The sequence below is a fragment of the Cheilinus undulatus genome, linkage group 16 (assembly GCF_018320785.1).
Source record: "Cheilinus undulatus linkage group 16, ASM1832078v1, whole genome shotgun sequence".
In the NCBI taxonomy this organism is placed as follows: Eukaryota; Metazoa; Chordata; class Actinopteri; order Labriformes; family Labridae; genus Cheilinus; species Cheilinus undulatus.
The window spans coordinates 6,023,952-6,047,356 of NC_054880.1; the positions used below are offsets into that span (position 1 = coordinate 6,023,952).

At 38.4% G+C, this 23,405-nt stretch overlaps 2 protein-coding genes across 2 annotated transcripts; one reads left to right on the forward strand and one right to left on the reverse strand.

Moving 5' to 3' along the window:
• Positions 1 to 2,256: 2,256 nt before the first annotated feature.
• On the reverse strand, positions 2,257 to 13,625 carry LOC121523797 (zinc finger protein 16-like). Its single transcript, XM_041808847.1, has 4 exons — positions 13,364 to 13,625; positions 8,488 to 8,592; positions 6,516 to 6,676; positions 2,257 to 4,437 (listed from the first exon to the last, which is right to left on the reverse strand). The coding sequence occupies exons 1-4, from the start codon at positions 13,588 to 13,590 to the stop codon at positions 3,383 to 3,385; spliced, it is 1,548 nt and encodes a 515-aa protein (XP_041664781.1). The 5' UTR covers positions 13,591 to 13,625; the 3' UTR covers positions 2,257 to 3,382.
• Positions 13,626 to 15,970: 2,345 nt separating this feature from the next.
• On the forward strand, positions 15,971 to 21,610 carry LOC121523499 (zinc finger protein 2 homolog). The gene is made up of 3 exons (XM_041808417.1): positions 15,971 to 15,987; positions 16,072 to 16,220; positions 18,999 to 21,610. The coding sequence occupies exons 1-3, from the start codon at positions 15,971 to 15,973 to the stop codon at positions 20,855 to 20,857; spliced, it is 2,025 nt and encodes a 674-aa protein (XP_041664351.1). The 3' UTR covers positions 20,858 to 21,610.
• The last annotated feature ends 1,795 nt before the right edge of the window (positions 21,611 to 23,405 follow it).

The window sequence follows — 23,405 nt, forward strand, 5'->3', positions numbered from 1 at the left end:
AACCTCACGTCTGTGGCGATAACTTTTATTGGAAGGGTGTCTGAAACTTTAATGGAATAAAAAAAAAAGGCTCCACTCATGCAAGAGAAAAGCTGATTAACCAAAATTCTACTAGAGATGTTTATGTTGTTTTTAGTACTAATGAAGGAGAGATATTGGAAATGAAAATGTGACTTTAGGTGTCACTGATTAAGCACTGGAGTTTCTAGTTCTCTTACAAGCAACCATAAATGTGACAAATGGAGTTTTTGCATTTGTAAAAAAATTCCAGTTCCAGTAGATTTATTATCTTGTAATAAAGTTCAAACATTCAAAGAGCATCCTTGTCTGTGATTTGCTGGACTTAGAAAAGTACAAGGATTATTCAGGAGCTAAAAACATTTGAGTGTGAACGACCATAGAAGAGCAGTCACCAGCAATTATTTGCCTCAAACTCCAAATGCAGACACTGACTGTAAGACACGTTTACAGTGAGTGCTAAAGAGCATGGTGTACTTCCTGCATGCATTTCAAAGTAAAAGCCCACCTGTTTTTTCTATTAAAAGACCAGCTGTGATTTCGCTGCCTTTATTCTGAACTTTTTTTCCCATGTAATTATTTTCAATATTGAAGCCACTTCGCAAAGTTGTAAGGAACTCATATCCCCCTGAGACCCAAGCTTTTATTTTGAACACATTTTTTTTCTCCCACTTCTTTGAGATGAGAACGACCAATAAGAATAAAACCTGAGCCTCATCCTTGAACAGGAAGTAGTTTTCACCAAAAAAATGTGTATCAGGACATAAGGCTTATCTCACGGTACAACACACAAAACATCTCAATTTTCACTTATTGGGAGTAACTTTCACAAATAACATGTTTTTTAAAGTTCTATACATGGCTGACCCAAATAAAACTCAAATAGCAAAACAAATTTCTGAAAGGCCTCATTTCTGCAGAAAGAACTAGTAGGTTTTTGACCACCTGATGATAGACCACAGGAACTGAAGGCCAAGTATGAACTAAACTTCTACTTGTTCTGGAAGTCTGAAAATTTCTTTTATTGTTATATTTTCAAAACCTAAAAATTGCCCTCCAAATTCCTTCATATTTCAATACATTTCCAACAATCTCAGTGAAAATTCTTCAATACTTTAGCCTGTTTAAAAAGTAAAAATGAAGCGTACCCACCCATAGAAATGCAATATGTCACAAATGTAGCGAAAGACGACCAGGAAGAGCTCTCATGAAAAGACTGTCCCAAATTTTATGGTGATGATAATAGTGGTAATAATTGTATCACTATTATCACCAATTTCCTTTTTTGTATGTTTATATTTAAATGTAAAGTTTATGATGATAATATTGTAAGGATTAAATATTTAATATTCCAGATTCAATATTTATAAAAAGCAATTCCGTTTGAATAGGTATATGTATACAAGCATAAATTTATATAAATATATATTTGATATAGGAAATAAAATCTGTAATGAATTTATAATTTTGAAAATAGCAAATTAGTCAACTGTGGAGAAGGAGTGGGATTAACTAAGGTGTTTACTTCCTCCCTTTTAGGATATGAATGAAATTGTTACATTTGAAATTTGCATTGCACTGTATTTATTTGTCTATGAGCATTATGTTTTTTCTTTGTATGGCCACTTTGCACTCTGTTTTATATACTCAAAATAAATATCTACCTACCTATATATCTACTTACCTACCTACCAACCTATCTACCTGTTTGCACCCCTCAAAATGTAAATTATATTGTTTCTGATGTTAAATCCAGTTATAAATACCCAAAAATGTCTTCAAATATTCCCCAAATGTTTCAGTAAAACTTTCAGAAAAAGCCTAAAGGTTGAATATAATTTTTAACAAAAATCCCATGAAAATTCCTGATAATGTCAAGCAAACTCCCAAAATTTCAAATCCACCCAAAATGTCCCCCAGTTTTCCCAGGAAATTACTGAAAATGTACAAACAAATTTCATCAATATAAAGTTCCCCCAAACAGCCAAATTCCCTAAAAGGTCAATGAACAGAACAATTGTAATTAAAATTTAAATGAAATTCCACATATTTCTAATCAAATTCTTCAAAATTTAGAAATTCCAATGAAAGTGCATAGAATTTTAAAGCAACCCCACCACAACAAATGAAAGGGAAATTCTCTGAAATGTACAAATATATTTCAAATAATCTTAAAAATTCTAACAGCAGTTTTTATTATCATGTTGTAGGAAAGTCAAATGTGATAATGCCATAACATGTACATACAGGGTCTCTGAAGATAAATCACAACAGCTTTTTGTGTACACTATTTTAATTATTTAAACCATCAGGCTAGGGTGATACGAATTTACTCTCCTCCTCCATCTCTGACTCTTTCAGTGCATGCTTACTTTGAAATTAAAGAATATTGTTTTCCTGAGATCCCTGCTATAACTTTAACAAATGCTGTAAGGCATGATAATAACCTATAAAATGAAGAGTGATTGTTTTATTGACTAGCATTTACCATAACTTAGTTCACATTTCTTTAACCTTTTCTGTATATAATCAGTCCTCAAGAAATGAATAAAACAGACATTTTTTCACATTGTTTGTTACAATGCTGTAGCTGCCTCTCAAGGCAAAACAACAATTTACTGAGGCCTGAATATTTGAAATTCACACAGATACAGGAGTAAAATCAGTTAGCAATCTTGTTAATTAACAATGATCTTAATATCAATCACAATAACCATGGTAATGATGTTTTCCCCATAACTGAGCAGCTCTAACATGTTGCTACGCACAAATTCAAATTGGGTATGTAGTTGAAAAATATATTTCTCTGTTTCAACATTTGAAAACAGAGAAAGTACATCCATCCAGACCATTCTAGTGAAAGCGATTTATCAAGAACACTTTTAGGGATTTTCTTAAAACATTGCAAAAATGTTCACTCTGACTCAAGGATGAACTGAAGCTACAAGGACATAGTCATGGTGATCTCCATTCTTACAAGCACATATTTCAAGACCACATCAACAGATTTTTGTCAAATTTGGCACAAAACTTCAGCTAGGCTGAGAGAGAAAGGATTAGATTTCAGAGATCAAGGGTCACTCACTGTGACTGTACATATTGGGAGGTCACTGTGACCATATTGTAACTTCTTAGAAACACCTTCTTAAGCCACTACTCCCATCATTGGGCAACTGAACACCTTGTGGAGCCATGGAACTGTGAGGCAATAGTTCCAGTTATTACCTTTTAAACAGCATCCTAACTTTTTTAGAAATGGGGTTTTAAGTTAAAAGTTAAACACGAGGAAAGCCTACTGACTCCGGATACATTTTCAAACTCTGCCAGATCATACAGAACCAACACTAATGAGAAACTTGAAGTTTCACTTATTTTTTTCTCCTCTTACTAAAAAACACCTGTGTTTTTTTAAACTCAGCGGCTGACTGAATCTTCTATCACAAACACTGCAGCTAAATGGTTTCTCCCCAGTGTGGACAACAGAGTGTCTTTGCAGAGTTCCTTTTCGTGTGAACGCAAGACCACACACTGAACAGACATACGGTTTCTCCCCTGTGTGGATAGCAAGGTGAGTCTTCAAGTTTCCATGTGAAGTAAACCCTTTACCACAAACTGAACAACTAAACGGTTTCTCCCCTGTGTGGACAACTGCATGTTTCTGCAGATTTCCTTGGAGAGAAAATATTTTACCACAAACTGAACAGCTAAATGGTTTCTCTCCTGAGTGGACTCTCATGTGCTTCATCATCTCTGTTCTCCAGTTAAACTTTTTCTTACAAACTGAGCAGCTAAAAGGTTTGTTTGATAAATTACGAGGGTATCTTTTATATAATGGTTTATCTGTTTGGATTCCTATGTGTATCTTTTGTCCAAAGGTTGGAGCACATTCAGAGGAGCCAACTAATGTGTCTCCAGTGTTAAATATCATATCATTCACAGTTATGCCCTCATTCTGCAGAGGGTTTACACTTTCCTGAGGTTCATCACTCTCCTTCCAATCAGCACTGTCATCAGTCTCAGACCCAGAGGGGTCGGAAGTCTCTTTAGGAGTAGCTGGCTGTAAATTACTGTCTAGATTAAAGTACCCATCTCCTTCTGATCCTCCACAGTCCTCTTCAGCTTCTGTTTTTAAATACTCTGTGTCTCTGTTCTCTCCACTTTGGTTTTCTTGAAGTTGTGAGGTCTGAGGTTTCTCTCCATCTTCTTCCTCACTCTTCACAGGGATGGGTGTGAATGTGAACATGTTGATGTCAGCCTCCTCCGCTCCTTGAAGCTGCTCTCCCTCCTGATTGATCCACAGTTCCTCCTGTTCCTCTTTAATGTGTGCCAATTCTGGTGGATCCTCCTGTTTCCGACTGGAGCTCCTCTCCTGCTGCTCAGGGAGAACCTTTCCTTTTCTCACCATCAGCTGCTGGATGTCTGTGGAGAAAAATCAAATATTCATTCTTGTCCTGTGGTTTGTTGTAAACACAAAGCTCTGATGGCTGTATGCTTTCTTAAATGTTCAGATATGTTTCACATTTTGTGGTTTACTTTAGTCTTTGCATTTCAAAATAAAAGAAAGGCTTACATATGGAGCAAAATAGAACAGACCATTTTTGTTTTAGAACACAGTGATGACATGTCCAACTGGTGGCAGATGGTCAGCTAGAACGTTCTGGACCATCTGGGCATCTTCTCCAGAGATTTTAATTGTTTGGCATCCAAAATGTTGTCTTAAGCCCAGTCCAGACTGAAAGATTCATGGCACGAATAGACCGTTTAAGATTGTTGCTGGTGACAGTGCAGCTAGTTTTTGGATGTTGCAAGTAGATAAATGGGAAACAGAAATCTCTTTTTAAAAGGCAATTCACACCAACATGTATTTCTATGCTCAGTTTGTGAGGACGGTCTGATCTAGGCAGATTTACACACGTGCCATATTCTTTCCATGTCTTCATGATGGATTTAACTGAACTCTGGGGGATGTTTAGAGCCTTGGAAATGTTTTTGCATCCATCCCATGACTTTTACTTTTCAATAACCTTCTCTCTGAGTTGTTTGGGGTGTTCTTTTGTCTTCGTTGTTAATGGTAGCAAGGAATACCGATTAACCAGTGACTGGACCTTCCAGACACAGCTGTCTTTATGTTATAATCATTTGAGATACATTCACTGCACCCAGGTGATCCCATTTCACTAATGAGAGATTACTAGCACCAGTTGGATGGACTCTGTTGAATTAGGGCAGTCACATAAAAGCAGGGGTGTCAAACTCAATCACAGCAGGGGCCGGATTCTGGATTCAGGACTAACCTGAGGGCCTAACAGGATCACCTTTGTAACCAGAAACTGTCAACCTTGTTTCACTGGTAATAAATATGAAAAAAAAAACTTAGCACTGATGATAAATGATTTTGACATTTAAAAAGTTAAAAAGGAAAAATTTAAAGGCTCAATCTGAATAAAGTAAATTTATTAGTTCAAAAAGGTCAAGTATGAAACTGAAAAATATTGTTTTTAAAGGCAAATAATTAGAAAGAAAGTCAAAATCATGTGTCTAAAAGGTCAAAATATAAAATAAAATTTGAAATTAAAAGTCAAAATATGATTCAAAATTTTAAATTTTGATTCTAAAAGGTCAAACTATGGGATTATGAAGACAAAGTTTGGAGTTGAAAATATGAGGTCAAATACAAAATAATTGGTTAAAAAGATCAAAATATCACTTTAAAATTAGAATTATGAATCTTAAAGCTCAAAATATGATATGAGAAGGCAAAATTATGAGTTGAAATGCTCAGAGTATGAAATTAAAAGTCAAAATCCCAAGTTTGAGTCCTAATTGTGAGATACTAGTTTGAAAATGTGAAATTAAAACACAAATTAATTTCTTTTCCCACATTCCTGACCTCTCATCTAAATATTTTTACTCCCCACTTTTTCAGATTTTATGAGTTAACAAGGAAATCTTAAATCATAAGGATAAGTTCACATTTCTATAGTTGAGGAAATCTGCAGACATCAGATTGATGGGACAGTTAAAACAGAAATATGTGATCATCTTGTGGGCCGGATTTGGCTCCCGGGCCTTGAGTTTGACACCTGTGATTTAAAGGGGGTGAATATTTATGCAGTTCTTTTATATAACATATTTGTATTTAACTGACATTACTATGTGGAAACATGTTTTCACTTTTACAATACTATGATTATCATTTTTATTTATATTTTTGTCAACAAAGCCAAATTATACTGACCATGGCTGATTAATAAAATCAGTAAAAGGGTAAAACATCCAAGGGGGTGAATACTTTTAATAGGTACTGTAGATGTGGAGATATAACCAGGTGCTGAAGGCAGCAGCTGGGAACAACATCACCTCAGACAGTGTAGAGATGTGCAGACAGTCACAGGCTGACACTGGGAAGCAACTTTAGTTCCCAGGCCTCATCTTGTCTCAGACATTTGTCAACTCTAATGATTCACATAATATGACTAAAAACAAACCGTCCAAACCTGCAGTTTCTAACTGGATTTCAGGGTTGAAAACAGCCTCCAGAAGTTTGTGTTGACGCTGGTTTTCTTCTTTCAAACGACGAAGTTTCTTCTCATACTCTGCCATCTTTTCTTCGAACAGCTCACGTATGACTTCAGGAGCCACTGGAGAACAGTCATTTCTGTGAAGATTACAAAATAATGGAAGAGTTTCAGCCTCTGTTAACGGGTGAGCATGTTTGTCGTTATCTAGGTTGAAAAACTGGATTGTTGTTGCCCTAAAAAAGCTCTCAGGTTTGGCTTAAGAATACATTTTGATTAAACCTGTTAAGGTCCTTAGATTGGCCTTGTATCATGCAAAACATTAAACCCCAGAGTCCTCAAAAAAGTCTTTAACACAACGTTACTGTAATCTTTAAAGTTTGGGACAACAAGTCGACTGTTTGGATAGATTTTTGCTGAATTACTTGATCGCTCTTAATTTAGTTACTAGAAAGTGAAAAAAAATCAAAATTTCATCAAGATTTTTCTATTGGATTTAAAAATAACTGGTGATAATGTAGGCTGGGTGATTTTTTTTTGGGTGTAATCTGGTAATTTTACTAACAAGGTCATATAAATAAAATACATTTAAGTTCACACACACTAAAATGTACTGCATTTATCTGGTATAATGTCCTTCTAAAAAAGCATGTTATGCATCTCCATCAATCTATTATCTTCAGCATTTATCCTGTGGGCGGGGGGGGGGGGCAATCACAGCTGTTACTGGGAGAGAGGCGGGGTCCAACCTGGACTGTCCAGCAGTCTACCAAAGGGGGGGAAACCCACACATTAACAAGGAGGACATGCAAACTCCGCACAGAAAGGAGGGTCAAACAGACTGTGTGGTGACAGCTGTAACCCCGATGCTGCAGTGCAGCCCTGATATAAATAGTACCGTGCAGAACCTTGAGGAATGTTTGGGCCAAAATTAAGTCTGAAGTACAGCGTAGATGTGGCGGGTAAGCTGCAGGAAGGACTGACACAACCCCAGTCGTGCTCTGGATGTCCGTGCATATTACCAGGGGCATTGGATCTTTTAGGGCAGAGAAAATGGTGGATGTGACGAGTAAGCATGGCCTAAAGCAGTGGTTCTCAACTGGTGGGTCGGGACCCAAAGGGGGTCACGAAGCTCTTTCAAGTGGATCGCAAAATGAGTGGCAGGGAGAAAATAAATAATCAAGCAAAAACGCTTTTGTATGGAAGCCCTAGGGGCACAAACATACATGTGTTCACTAGGTTTTCCTATGACTGAGTAAATTTCAGGGTTTGTCTCAAGATTTCAACTTATTTATCTCCTTTTCTTTGAATAACAAGCAGGTTTTTCCAAGATACTGATTAAATTCCTTATGAACTTAACAAATTTCCATCCTGTCCAGGGAAAATTGGGTAAAATAAAATTTCCTTCTGTAATGATGTTCTTTTAAAAAATGTTTATTTTGGTCTGGCTCATTGATTGGTTGTGGTTTGTTCCATTTAGGGTCCACACTGTCAAATTCTTTATAAGATACATTTGAGTGCTTGAAATTTTTCAAAACTTGGGTCCTGATTTCTCTTAAGGAGGTAGTGGTGGGTGCTGATGTATGACCAGTTGAAAACCAGTGGCCTAGAGTACTGTCCTGGTGGGTGGTGGGGTTGCCACGAACCCCTTCACCGAAAACTGCCAGCGGTCTCCTGGCATATTACCAGGTGTGAAAAGCCCCGGACAAAAGAGATGCTGTCGAGCTTGACCATGGCTGCCAAGTGACATGTGTGTCATTCCTTAGCACCCTACATGCCTAAAACTTACGCACATGACTGTCCGTCTCAGAGAGGAAGAATTTTGCAATGCCATTGTTTTCCTTCTATCATCCAGCTCTAAATGAATGAGGTAGAAATGAGGACACATATCAGAGAAAACAGTTATCCCATGTTTTAGCCAAAGTTCAAATCAACATTGAGTGATACTCACTGTTTGGAACGAGACTCTGAAGCAACAGCGGATCCATGTGGGGAGGGATGTGGTCTCAGTAATGTGTGTTTCAGTGTCATTAAATTTGATGGAGCCCACCTATACCTAAAAACAAGGGGAAACACAAAAACACCGTAAACACTGGAATAGTTAGGGCAACAATAAATATATTTTAGATGTATGGAAGCCTTCTGCATTCATGTATGAATGTATGAATACAGATGGCACACTACACAAGATCTGTCCAGGCTGCAACTAGAGTTTAAAGCAGCACAAAGGAACTTTCACTTTTTTTTTTGTTTTGCGGCGCCGGTGGACAAAAGCGGTAGTGCTTTACCAGAAGGAACACTCAATTACCCATGAGCACCAGCGCGTACCGCCATAAAGATCCTGATCTCCCAGTCGCGCGCATTTTTTTTGGAAGTGAATGAAAGAAGACGGGACTTACCTTCAAAACTACTCTTCTGTCTTTAGCGGCTGTTTGCAGGATGGATAGTGAAGAGGTAATGTATTTATTTTTGGCTAAATGACGATGTTGAAAATCACTAAGTTCCGCTTGGTTTAATTACCGTGAAGTCGCCCCTGCCCCCCCGTCCTGTTTCAGCGAGATAGTGAATAAACTGATGACGAGATGGCCCTTAGTGATACGAAAAGACACATTACAAACTCAAGAGTACTGTATATACAGTCAAGCCCAAAATTATTCATACCCCTGGCAAATTTTGACTTAAAGTTACTTTTATTCAACAAGCAAGTCTTTTCTTGATTAGAAATGACACGGGCATCTACTAAAGGATAATAAGACAATGTACAAGAGGCATTATTGTGGGAAAAAAATATTTCTCAGCTTTTATTTACATTTGAACAAAAAGTGGCATGTCCAAAATTATTCATACCCTTCTTAATAATCAATAGAAAAGCCTTTATTGGCTATTACAGCTATCAAACGCTTCCTATAATTGTTGACCAGCTTTATGCATGTCTCCACTGGTATTTTTGCCCATTCATCTTTTGTGATGAGCTCCAACTCTTTCAGGTTGGAGGGTCTCCTTGCCATCACTCTGATCTTTAGCTCCCTCCACAGATTCTCAATTGGATTCAAGTCAGGACTCTGGCTGGGCCACTGCAAAACGTTAATGTTTTTGTCCATTAGCCATTTCTTCACCACTTTTGCTGTGTGTTTTGGGTCGTTATCGTGCTGAAATGTCCACTGGTGCCCAAGGCCAAGTTTCTCTGCAGACTGCCTGATGTTGTCTTTGAGAATCTTGATGTATTCCTCTTTTTTCATGGTGCCGTTTACTGTGATTAGGCTCCCTGGCCCATTGGCTGAAAAACACCCCCAAAGCATTAGGTTCCCACCACCATGTTTGACAGTAGGGATGGTGTTCTTAGGGTTGAAGTCTTCTCCTTTTTTACGCCAAATGAAGGATACATCATTGTGGCCAAATAATTCAATTTTTGTTTCATCTGACCATAAAACAGAAGAGCAGAAGTCTTCTTCTTTGTCCAGATGAGCATTTGCAAAGGCCAAGTGGGCTTTTGTGTGCCTTATCTGGAGAAGTGGCGTCCTCCTTGGTCTGCGTCCATAGAGCCCAGCAGTGTGCAGTGTCCGTTGGACTGTCTGCCTTGAGATGTTGCTGCAAGCAGAGCCCAGATTCACCAGGATGGCCTTGGTGGTGATCCTTGGATTCTTTTTCACCTCTCTCACTATCCTCCTGGCCAGCACAGGTGTCACTTTTGGCTTCCGCCCACATCCTCTGAGATTTTCCACAGTGCAGAACGTCTTGTATTTTTTAATAATACTTTGCACTGTAGCCACTGGAACTTGAAAACATTTAGATATGGCCTTATAGCCCTTTCCTGACTTGTGAGCAGCCACAATGCGCAGCCGCAGGTCCTCAGTGTAGCTTTTTTGTCTTAGCCATGACTGTCCACAAACCAACTGCAGAGAGCTGCTGTTTTTCACCTGTTGAATTGATTAAAACAGCTGTTCCTAACAAATCAGGGTACTTAGGATGCTTTAGAACAGCTTGGACTACTTGGAATGGTATAGAACTTTGGATTTTCCCAAAGACAGTGACATTTTGCAAAGGGTATGAATAATTTTGGACATACCACTTTTTGTTCAAAGTTGAGAAATATTTTTTTCCACAATGATGCCTCTTGTACATTGTCTTATTATCTTTTGGGAGAAGCCTGTGTCATTTCCGGTCAAAAAAATAAACTTGCTGGTTGATAAAAGTAACTTTAAGTCAATGATAAAACTTTTTTCTTTTCTTTGGGTTTTTCGCTGCTTCCGCCATGGTAACAACTCTACATTTAGCTTTCGCCTCGACTTCCATCTTTTAAACGAGGCGGGAGGGAGGGGGAAGTGACGTATGCCGTAAAGCAGTCAAAGCAGTAGAAATTTGTAGTTTTTTAGTGTGGAAGGGTTCCTACCATCCACCTCGAAGTTACATTGTGCCAGTGAAGGCGTTACAGACCCCCTCAGACCATGACAGAGGTGTCATTCAACCTGTTGTAAGGTGATGTACCATCACAATGACTCTCAAAATATTATATTAAGGTGGAAAAACTACATAGTGCCGCTTTAAAATGCATTCATACTCTAGAGCAGTGCTTGTCAACCTTTCAGCCCGCGACCCCCCCAAATAAAGGGGCCAAGGACCGGGGACCCCCACTGTGCCTGAAGGTGGCTAAACACAGTCATAAGCATGTCCAGTGCAGACAGGGCTGCCCATAAGGGGGATAAAGGGGAGAGATTTCTGTGGCCCCACCAAACTTGGGGTCTGCAAAATCATGGTCCATTGTAAAGTTAAGCTGTGGTATCCATATTTTATATCTAACCTTAGTAATAACCACTCTTATCAAGAAACAAATACATTTTTTATTCATTTGTGTAGTGAGTAGTCTTCTTAAAAATATAAGTCCCTTTTCTTAAAAACATAATTAAAATGGGTTAATAATGGCAAAAATTGGTGGATAAGGTGATGAAAACTTTTAAAAGTAGCAGAAATGGGTTAGAAGTGTAAAAGAAATAAATAAATAAGGCAAAAAAATAAAAAAAATGGCAAAAATGGGTCAAAGTGGTAAAAAGGCATATCAAGTGGTAAAAGAGGATTAAAAAGTGTCTGAAATGGCTTTAAAGTGGCAAAAAATGGTGGAAATTTGGTTAAATAGGATTAAAAAAAATTGCTATAAACTGGCATGAAAGGGTTTGCTGAGGCAGAAATTGGCTGAAATGGGTTAAAATGGCAAAAACGGTCATATCAAATAGTGAAAAGTGGTTAAAAACGGCATAAAAATTGGTTAAGAGGGGTTAATAGTGGCAGTAATTGGTCAACAGAGCCAACAATAGGCAGAAAGTGACAAGAATTGGTTTAGAAGGGGCAAAAACAACAGGCAGAAAGAAAGTGGTGAAAAGGGTTTAAAATTTGACAAAAATGGGTTTTGAGTGGCAAAAACGTGCCGAAATTGGTCGTAAAAAAAGTGATGAGAACGGGTTCAAATTTGCTCAAATCGGCGTAAAGTGGCAACAGTGTAATTTTAAAAAGTATTCGTAGTTTCTGTAAGGCATCTGGAGACCCCTTCTCAGTGTCTCGCGACCCCTTATGGGGTCCCAACCCCAAGGTTGAGAACCACTGCACTAGAGCAGTGGTTCTAAACTGGTGGCTCAGGACCCCAAAGTGGGACAGCAAAAGCGTCAAAGCGTGTGAAAAGCACTTCCAACATTTTTGGTAGTTTAAGTTTGATGGCAGAACGTAAACAAAGAGCTTGACTTGATTTTTTCAGGAATTTTCATCGTGAAGCTCCCTGAAATCTTTGAGGAATCGCCCCTATAAATGATTTTAGGAAACTTAAAATCATTTCACCTTCATTTTGGGGGGAATTCTGTGAGCATGCTCCCAAAAAGTTTTGGTGACACTTTTCCAATAAATCCTTTTCACAAGCAACCAGATACCTTTTGGAATTTTCAACAGTAACTACTAGGACTTTTTACAGAACCTTTAAGGGAAGGTTTTCAGGAATTTTCATCACTTCTGGCATCCTTCCTTGATTTTTTTTTATCCTATCTGGAATGTGTCACAAGAAACCTTCGCAAATGTGATACTAGTCCAGAAATTAGGGGATATTTTCTTCAGCCTTTTTGCCCCATCCTTTACTGTCTGAGTTTCATTACAGAAGTCTGGTTGAAAAATAATAAATCAGAATAAGGAGTTGTTTGTTGAACTTGAGGCGAGGTCACTTGAGAACAGCAGCTCTAAAGTTTTATTTCCCAGTTTTTTATACAGAGCCAGAACAAGTTCAGCCGGTCATACAGTGTGAGATTCCAAGCCGACTACCACAGTCGTGACTGAATTTCAGCTCAAACTGTGCCATAAAAAACAAGGTTTAGCAGTTGTTTAGAGCAGTGGTTCTTTAAAGCTACTTCTTTCACTGTCTCACTATTTCTCGTGCCCATTTTACCAATATAAACCCATTTTTTCATCTGAAACCACTCTTTCTACCTGTTTGCCCCATTTTAGCAACTTTCCGCCCATCTTTTGCCTGTAGTGATCCATTTTTTGCAACTTTAATGACATTTTAGCAAATTTGAAACCATTTTGATTCTGTTTGAAGACAGGGGATCAGTACTTTAAAAAGACTTTATCCTATAACAGAAATAAACATGTTTGCATGAACATGAGTGCTTGTTACCAAAGTTTAAAAACAGTTACCACAGTAACCATGACTGTTCTAACCTCCCATTGGGAGGAAGGGGGGTAAAGGACCCGGATATTTGCTCTACTGCATGGTTAGCATAGTGCTAATATGACTTTGTGAAACCCTACCAGGCCAGACTTCATACTTCTAGAAAAACGAAGTAAAAACGAACCTTTCCAGCAGAAAAACGGCGAGCATGCTATCACTCTGGAATCCTCTGAGCTCCCTCAGCCGTCGCCAGCGCTGAAAAGCTGAACCGATGTTGATTCTCGTTTTAGACCTGGCTCTGTCCTTTCGCCTTTTATTTGCAAGCTTCTCGGCCACCGTCTTTCTTTTCCTGCCCCTTTGAGCAGGCTGAGCCGTCTCCTGTGACTGAGACAGAGCTGGTTCCTCTCCCATGCTCCACTTTACCTGGTCCCAGACACAAATCCACATCCATGCACCTGAGGACTGGCGAACTTCTTCTTCTTCTTCTTCCGTTCCTGGTTACTCTCAGCTTCACTGGCGCCACCTACTGTGTGATGTTTGGTCAGTGTCGTGCTGGAGCCTGCACTAGTGGCTGTTCTACATTTATATACTACTATCTAGGGCAGGGGTCTCAAACTCCATCACAGCAGGGGCCGGATTCTGGATTCAGGACTAACCCGAGGGCCTGACAGGATCACCTTTGTAACCAGAAACTGTCAACCTTGTTTCACCAGAGATAAAATATGAAAAAAAACAAACTTAGGATTAATGATAAAAGATTTTGACATTTAAAAAGTTAAAAAGATGAAGAAACGGTAAAAAAGTTTAAAGAAAAGTACATTTATTAGTTCAAGAAGGTCAAAACATGAAATTGAAATAGAAAAATAATGTTTTTAAAGGCAAATATATTAGAATGAAAGTTTAAAAAAAGCTCAAAATATGATATGAGAAGTCAAAATTATGAGTTGAAATGCTCAAAGTATGAAATTAAAAGTCAAAATCCTAAGTTTGAGTCCTAATTGTGAGATGCTAATTTGAAAATGTGAAATTAAAACACAAATTAATTTCTTTTCCCACATTCCTGACTTCTCATCTAAATATTTTTTACTCCTTACTTTTTCAGATTTTGTGACTTAACAAGGAAATCGTAAATCATCAGGATAAGTTCACATTTTTATACTTGAGGAAATCTGCAGACCTCAGACTGATGGGACAGTTAGAACAGAAACATCAGATCATCTTGTGGGCCGGATTTGGCCCCCAGGCCATGAGTTTGACACCTGTGATTTAGGGTAAACTGTTAATTTAAAAGTGACAGGAGTTGTAAAATAAAGCAGAATGCTGTTAAATCTCATAAACTAATATTTTATTCACAACTGAACTGAGTGATTTAACATTTCATCAGAAAAGAATGGGACAACTGACTGTTGTTAAAGAGGAGGGAATGCTACACAATGGTGAACGTGGCCTTGTCCATACTTTTTTGAGACATGCTGCTGTCCTCGAAGTCAAAATGAGCAAATATTTTTCATGAAATAGTAAAACATCTCAGTTCCTTTTATCTTTCCTGTGCGGTAGCTCCAAAAGTAAAAAAAAAAAAAACACATTTTAAAATTGTAACAGCAATTAACCTTGTTGGCTATTTAAAAAAAGAAAAAATACATTTTCCTCTTACACCTTCATTACAGAGGAGGACAGTGGATGCAGTGTGAATTTCACTGACTAAAACTGTTCAACGACAGCCTTTCTTTCCATGACAAAAACTAGACTAAGACCAACAAAACTGGATCTGTGATGACTAAAACTTACAAAAGGTAAGTTTAGTTTCCATCAAGATGACTAACATTAGACTAAAATGTAATTCAGTTTTCGTCTGACATTCAAAATCTGTGATATTTCTCCACTGTGGGTAAATCTGTCCAAAAACAACGCATCTGTATCTATTTTGCCTCTCAGCTGTAGAAAGCAGGGACCCCAGGCTTAGCAGAAAACACACTACCATGGTTTGGTACCAGATTTAGCCAAGAGAATAAATGCTTGGACTAAAAGTAAAGACTGAAATGTGAGGACTTCTATGGACTAAAACTAGACTAAAACTAAAAAGGGTAGAAATGACTAAACTGGGACTAAAACTAAAAGACATTTTGTCTAAAAACTAAGACTTAAATTAAAAATAGCTGCCAGAATTAACACTGAGTAGACAGAGCCAGAAACAGGGGTGAGAGAGAGGGACAGACATGGGACGGAGCCACAGGCGGGACTTGGACCCCGGTGGCCTGCATACAGAGAGGTGGTAAATGCTAAATTAAAAAATATAGAAATTAAAACTATCTCTGGTTTGTTCATTGTTTTGTGTAACATTCATATTCACACCTGTGAGTGGAAAAGCTTCTTGCTCTGCATTTCTCTTTAATTTCACAGATTACTTTGAATTGCCAAAATGTGTGGGAAAAATTAATAGAAAGCCTGTTAAACTCTGTAACTCTATGCCTAACTCCTTGCTATCTTCATAAATTCTTGGCTTGCCATTCGCGCGCTTTTCTGTACACGTGAATGCCGCTGTCTTTTTATTATTATTATTTTTTTTTTACCTATTTTGGATTGCTTTTAAAAAATCATTTATGTCAATGCAATGTTTTGTCTTTATTATCCTAGTGTCTATTGTGATATTTTCCCTACACTCTTATATATATTTCATGTTCCAAAACGGAATGTTTGTTTTTTTAATTCATGTTCTGCCCTCCGCTCCAGTAGGTGGCGGTAATGCGCCTATACGTTGGTTTACCGGCCGCCTACAAACAGCAGAGGAGAGATGAAGCGCTGCATCCTGTGAGTAGCGGACTGTAATCTAAGAGTTCAGAGCTGAATTATCTTTTCCTTATTTTTCCTAAATGTGTGTAAAATGTCCGGAAGGTTCCAGGATCTTGAACATTTGTTCAGACGGAGGCTGCCAGGACAAACGACGACATTTAAATACGAAGAAGAAGAAGAAGAAGAGCTTCGGAGACAAAGAACACAGCTGGATGTAGCCAGAACACCTGGAATAAAGCAGCAGAGAGCAGGTTTGTTTGATTTCTTCTCCTGGATAAAGGTTTACCGTAGATAAGGGGTTAGCCTTTAGCTGTCCAACTAGCCACTGAGGAGGAGGAGGGGCTAACTAGCCTTTACATCCACATATAGCACAGAGTTAGCCTTAGCTAGCTCCTGATAACAACAGAACCATGGATGGAGAGATCATTGTCTTATTTATGGGGCTTTAGATTGTAATAACAGCTTTCTGTGTTACCTACCTGCCATAATGTAGGGCTGCAGGTCAGGGGTCATGGGTGCCTTGGTTAATTGTTGCAGGATGCAGTGTTTTGGGGGTCTTCACCTGGATAATTTAGAGTTTTAACACTTTATTGATTGTGTTTTGATGTTTTTCAGTTCACATATTTGCTCTGAATTTGTCTTTTTCTCCGCAAAAGAAAACACAAGCTAATAAGGCCTAGCATTTCTATAGGGTCCTCACACCAAGGTTGGTGCTGGGGCCTTAATTTCTTATTCCATCTTCATGACATAAATCTCTAGTGTGCACCTTTCACATGATTTTTTAAAGTTGAATCGCCATTCACACCCGTTCAACAATGGCAGGACTTTTGTCCTTCACTTCTGATTATCCAGATTTTATCATAATGAAGGGGTTCACCTCCATGTTTTTATCCACAAACTACATGTCAGGATACATGTTATATATGTTATGAACACAGGAGGTCCAGGATAAAACCTGTGCAAGGCAAAATGCACAAGTTTACTGACACACTGATGACACGTGCGTAGTGCATACAACACTGTATAGACCAGCCTCATGGAAGGGCCCATTGTCTGCAATACCTGATTCAGCTATTTAGTCTGGATTGTAGAGATATCTGATCACATGATTTGATCGGTTCATCTTTAAAAGATACAGAGGAGCTCATAACATCCAGATGCTTGTACCTGTGGAACACATACACTATATTGCCAAAAGTATTCACTCACCCATCAAATAATGTAAATCAGGTGTTCCAATCACTTCCATGTCCACAGGTGTATAAAATCAAGCACCTAGGCATGCAGACTGTTTCTACAAACGTTAGTGAAAGAATGGCTCGCTCTCAGGAGCTCAGTGAATTCCAGTGTGGTACTGTGATAGGATGCCATCTGGGCAACAAGTCCAGTGGTGAAATTTCCTCTCTCCTAAATATTCCACAGTCAACTGTCAGTGGTATTATAACAAAGTGGAAGCCATTGGAAACAACAGCAACTCAGCCACCAAGTGGTAGGCCACTTAAAATGACGGAGCGGGGTCAGTGGATGCTGAGGCGCATAGTGCGCAGAGGTCGCCAACTTTCTGCAGAGTCAATGGCTACAGACCTCCAAACTTCATGTTGCCTTCAGATTAGCTCAAGAACAGTGGTAGAGAGCTTCATGGAATGGGTTTCCATGGTTACAGCTGCATCCAAGCCATACATCACCAAGTGCTATGCAAAGCGTGGGATGCAGTGGTGTAAAGCATGCCGCTACTGGACTCTAGAGCAGTGGAGACGCCTTCTCTAGAGGGACAAATCGCGCTTCTCCATGTGGCAATCAACTTGACTGGCCTGCACAGAGCCCTGACCTCAACCCCATAGAACACCTTTGGGATGAATTAGAGCGGAGACTGAGAGCCAGGCCTACTCGTCCAACATCAGTGTGTGACCTCACAAATTTGCTTCTGGAAGAATGGTCAAAAATTCCCATAAACACACTCCTAAAGCTTGTGGAAAGCCTTCCCAGAAGAGTTGAAGCTGTTCTAGCTGCAAAGGGTGAACCGATGGATTAAGAATGGAATGTCACTTAAGTTCATTTGAGAGTCAAGGCAGGTGAGCAAATACTTTTGGCAATACAGTGTACATATGCTTTAAACACAAAAGAATCTATCAATGAACCTGTATTTATATCAAACTTTTCCTACAGGCAGTGTAGCGTAAAGAACTTTACAAACAAACAAATCAACAAACAAAAGGAAACATGACCTTACCCCCCACCACCCATTTAAGACAATGACACAAAATTCAGACGAAAGCCACTGAAAGGTAGGTCTTGAGTTGGCTTTTAAAAACGTTACCATTGGGTGTGGCCCTGTAGGTCTTCAGATAAGCTGTTCCACAGACAGGGGTTATAGTGGTAAAAGGATGCGTCACTGTATGTTTTGGTTGTGACTTTGGGGACTATTAGGTAAATTCCTGAAGACCTGAGCGCTCTACTGGGCTTATAAGATTAAAGCAAATCGGACAAATACGGAAGGGCATGACCATTCAGGGCTTTAAAAAACATTGAAAGACTTTCGAAAGAAAACACGATACCTAAGTGTAATCATGGGGTGAATCAGAAAATGCACGAACTGCTGGATAAAAGAAATGCACCTTTTTCTGGCTGTTGCTGCAGTAAAATAAATGTTTGATAGCCTTTACTTCGAGACACAAGTTGTAAATTTAAAAAAGGGTGAAATAGCTTAGTTGTAAAGTCAGTAATCTTCAAATCAGTTTCAAAATCATCAGAGAAAATAACTTCAAATTGTGATTATAATGTTGCAAAAAAACTTTAATGACAGTCGTGGCTGACCAGCATTGGAGCAGCTACATATAGATGTTCTTCACTGTTTTGCATTGTCCTCCCTTTCTTGTAGCTTCAACCACTTTGAAATGTGTCCAAAATTATTTAAAGCAGCCACCTTTTGCTTCGTAATTGTTGTGTGACAGTGCAAGAAGTACAGAGTAGACCTGCTAGTTTAGTTAATAGTCCTGGTCGTTTCCTAAATATGTGCTTCTGTATTTTAGGTTTTCCTGACGAGGTCCAGCAGCTTTCAGAAAGTAAAAACGATGTTCCCCTTGAGACGCAGGAGAGGAGCTACTGTCCGGACCATGAGATTACTGAGCCACTGCACGTTAAAGAGGAACCAGAGGATCTGTGGAGCAGTCAGGAGGGAGAGCAGTTTCAAGAGCCACAGGAGGATGATATCATCAAGTTCACCTTTTTTCCTGTCCCTGTGAAGTGTGAAGATGATGAAGAGAATTCCCAGTCCTCACAACTTGACCACAGAGAAGCTAAAGGGGTGGAAACAGGATCTGATGGAGAGGGCTGTGGAGGATCAGAAATAGACAGGTACTTTGATCCAGATGAAGATTTACAGCCAGAGATTGAGGTCAAGATTGAAGAAACATCTGAGACTGAAGACGGTGCTCATTGGAAGGAAACAAGAGGACACCAATCAGGGTTAATCTCAGATGAAAGCATCACAAACAGGGTAACAGAGACTGATAAGAAATCCCATAATTGCTCTGTGTGTGGAAAGGGATTTAACCATAGAGGTAATCTGACAAAACATATGAGAATTCACACAGGAGAGAAACCATTTGCATGTTCTGAATGTGGCAAAAGGTTCAACCAACAAGGAAGTATGACTATACACATGAGAATCCACTCAGAGGAGAAACCCTTCGGCTGCTCTGAGTGTGGTAAAAGATTTTACCAAAAAGGTTCTCTTACAGAACACATGCGAACTCACACTGGAGAGAAACCCTTCAGCTGCTCTGAGTGTGGTCAAAAATTTACCCAACACGGAAGCATGACTAAACACATGAGAATCCACTCAGGAGAGAAACCTGTTCGCTGCTCTGAATATGATGACATCTCTTACCAAAAAAGTAACCTGAACAGAAATATGTTAAATCAAACTCGGCAGAACATCTTTAGTTGCTCTGACTGTGGAAAAACCTTTTCCCATAAAGGAAATATGAATAAACATATGAGAATCCACGCAGAAGAGAAACCCTTTAGCTGCCCCGAGTGTGATAAAAGATTTAGTCTCAAACATCACCTGACAAATCATATGACAACACACACAGGAGAGAAACCATACAGCTGTCCCGAGTGTGATAAAAGATTTAGCCAACAAGAAAGTGTGGCCAGACACATGATGATTCACACAAGAGAGAAACCATTTGCCTGTTTTGTGTGTGGTAAAAAGTTCAGCCTTAAACATCATTTGACAAGTCATTTGAGAATGCACACGGGAGAGAAAAACTTTGGCTGCTCTGAGTGTGGTAAAAGATTTAGCCAAAAAGGTCATCTGACAGAACATGAGCGAACGCACACAGGAGAGAAACCGTTTGGTTGTTCTGAATGTGGCAAAAGATTTAACTTAAAGTCTTACCTGACACTTCACATGGCTCATCATAGAGGTGAGAAACCCTTCAGCTGCAATGTCTGCCACCAAAGGTTTGCTTGGATTTCCCAGTTAAAAGTTCACAAATGTGTTGGAGATCAGACTTTAGAACCTCTTCAAAGCCAAACTGGGGAGGAACCATGGAGCAGTCAGAAAGGAAAGCAGCCTCAAGAGCTAAAGGAGGCTGACATAATCAAGTTCACATATTTTCCTGCCTCTGTAAAATGTGAAGAAGATGAAGAGAAACCTGATTTCTCACAGCTGAATCAAGGACCAACGGAACAGATGGAAACAAGAGATGAAGAGGATTGTGAACGATCAGAAGTGGACAGGTACTTTGATCTAGAGAGAAACTTACAGCCAGAAGTTGAGGTCAAGATTGAAGACTCTTCTGAACCTGAGACTGAAGACACTTTTAAGTGGAGGGAGACAACAGAACCTCAGTTAGGTCTAAACTCCGGGAAATTCTGAATCCCATTTCAGTGATGTGAGGTGTTCTACATGAAAGAAAACACACAGCTTCTCTGAGGATGATAACAAAATCAAATGAACTTACTTTTTTGAAAGAGACACAGTTCAGAAAATGGAGGAGAAAATATTTCATTTCTGCTTCAAGACATGTAAGTAAGGAGGATATTTGAAAATAAGCATCATTTAGTAAATTGTACTTTTTAATAAGGAGCATTAATGTTAACCTTCAGGCATCACTAGGGACATTTTTGGCCATTTGGGCATATTTTTCCTCTTTCTCTGCTCACTATTTTGGCTGTGTTAGTGCATATGATCGATTTTTTGCAACAAAGTTTCTTTCCAGGCAGATGTTTTAATTCAAATTTCAATTGCTCTGATAGCTCAGAGGAACACTGTAAACAAATTTACTACCCTTTAAAGCCATTAAGGACAAAAATGTCCATTTCCATAAAACTGCTATAATAACTTAACAGATTAATATTTTTTCTGCTTTTTTGCATAAATCTCTTTAAAAAATTCAGCTGTGCTCAGAACTACCAAACATTCAATCATTTTCAGGATTTTAACCTTTTCAATGCCAGTTTGATTACTTAAAGTCAATGTTGTTTTTTATGGAAAAAATATGATATCTTCCTTAAATCAAATATTGGATGTCTGGGACATTATTTCTAAATCCAGCTTGGGCATGTCAATGATTAGCCAAAATATTGACTTTGATGCATTTTTAGTTTTTTTGTAGCATCCAATTTAAAATGTACTACCCTTTTGAGTCATTAATGACAAAAATGTCCACTTCCAAAAACAGCAATAGAAATAGTATACATTAATATTTTTTCTGTTTTTTTGTTCAAATCTTTTGATCAACTTCAGTTCTAATCAAAACAATCAATTATTGACTAATTTTCAAGATTTTAACCCTTTAAATGTCAATTTGATTACAGGATGGTCATATTTTTTTCTAAAAAAAAAAAAACACACAAAACAGTAATTATTATCCAGATAACTAATGTTGGGGGAGTGTTTTTTTAAATCAGTCCTGGGTATGTCAAACATTAGCCAAAATATTGACTTTGATGCATTTTTTGTTTTTGAGTAGCATCCGATTTAAAATTTACTACTCTTTCGAGTCACTTGTGGACAAAAACGTCCCATTGAATCCCATTCAAACCACATTTTTTGATCTTTAAGTAATCAAACTGGCATTAAAGGGTTAAAATCCTCCAAATGATTGAATTTTGGTAGTTTTGAGCAGAGCTGAAGTTGTTTATGAGATTTATGCAAAAAAAAGCAGAAAAAATATTCATCTGCTAAGTTTTTACAGTTTTTTGGAAGTGGACATTTTTGTCCTTAATGCCTTTAAAGGATAGTAAATCAAAGTGATGACTGAGGGTTAAATAATTGCGTTTATATGTCTGGATCTTCTGATAGATCTTAAAGGTTCAAGGAGACCAAACCTTATTTATAAAAACTGCTAAGAATTTATTTGTTGGCTCATATGCATTCATCATATACAGCATGTGATTTATCCAGATTTTCTGCACAGAATGGTTGACCCACAAGACTTACCTGTCCAGGGAAGTGCCTTCTAATCATTTTGATTATTTATTATTATGTATTTGTTATATAAAAATGTACCTAAATGGACCACCCAGTAACATTTAAGGGTGTCCAAGTAAGCTTTATTTTCCATATGTTTTTGCCTGTTTTTTTTTTTTTCTTTTTTTCTGTTGAGTATTGCAGTATTGGATGAATGACCTTGATAACTGGCTCACACTTTCACATGCACCCTGCTTAAGTAGGCTATGTGTTGTTAGTATCATCTGTGTGCTCTGCAGGAGACTGGTGTTTATCACACCCTCCTCATGTAAGGTTCACATGCTGGGATAATGGAATTATGTGGATTTATTAATTTTGTTTTTTAAATACATTTTTTAAGATCAATTTTTGAGCCCATTGCCTTTATTGTGATAGGACAGCTTAAGAAACGCAGGAAATCTGGTGAGCGAGAGTGAGTGAAGAGATGCACCAAACAGTGCCAAGACCAGGAATCAATCTCTGATCAGTGCGTCAAGGATGACAGTATCTTCCTTTGGACACCTGCTCTATCAGCTGAGCTAAACCTGCTCCCATAATGGGAATTTTCCTAACAATGCAAGATATGTTATTGGGTTACTTGAATAAACTGTGCTTGGAAACTGCTACAAGCAGTGAGAAAGGGTGAGAGGCAGTGATGCCATTGAGGTCTGGGGATGTTGAAAGAAGAAAGAAAGAAATTGTTATTATTTCACAACACAGTCTTTGTGTCATTTATTTCCTCTCACATGCTCAAAGTGATCCTAGCTGGCAGCAAAGAGGTTCTCCCTCTCTCTGCGTTCAGTTCAGGCAGGTGCTAGTAAGTTACTATGGTATAATGATGCTCTGTGTTCGCCATTCAAACCTTGCCATACCCCTCTGTTTGAGAAAAAGGTCAAGAGTTCAGTAGAAAAAAAAAAGGGTCACTTCTACTTTAATTTACATAGATATTTTCCATATTTAACAAAAAACAAAA

What these genes read in the sequence shown, in the direction of transcription:
- LOC121523499 (XM_041808417.1), top strand. An exon ending in AATAAAGCAGCAGAGAGCAG is followed by an intron (nt 16,221 to 18,998) that starts GTTTGTTTGATT and finishes TCTGTATTTTAG; the next exon opens with GTTTTCCTGACGAGGTCCAG.
- LOC121523797 (XM_041808847.1), bottom strand. Translation starts at nt 13,590, where the DNA reads ATGGGAGAGGAACCAGCTCTGTCTCAGTCACAGGAGACGGCTCAGCCT. An exon ending in GCCGTTTTTCTGCTGGAAAG is followed by an intron (nt 8,593 to 13,363) that starts GTTCGTTTTTAC and finishes CCTTGTTTTTAG; the next exon opens with GTATAGGTGGGCTCCATCAA. An exon ending in AATCCAGTTAGAAACTGCAG is followed by an intron (nt 4,438 to 6,515) that starts GTTTGGACGGTT and finishes TTTTCTCCACAG; the next exon opens with ACATCCAGCAGCTGATGGTG.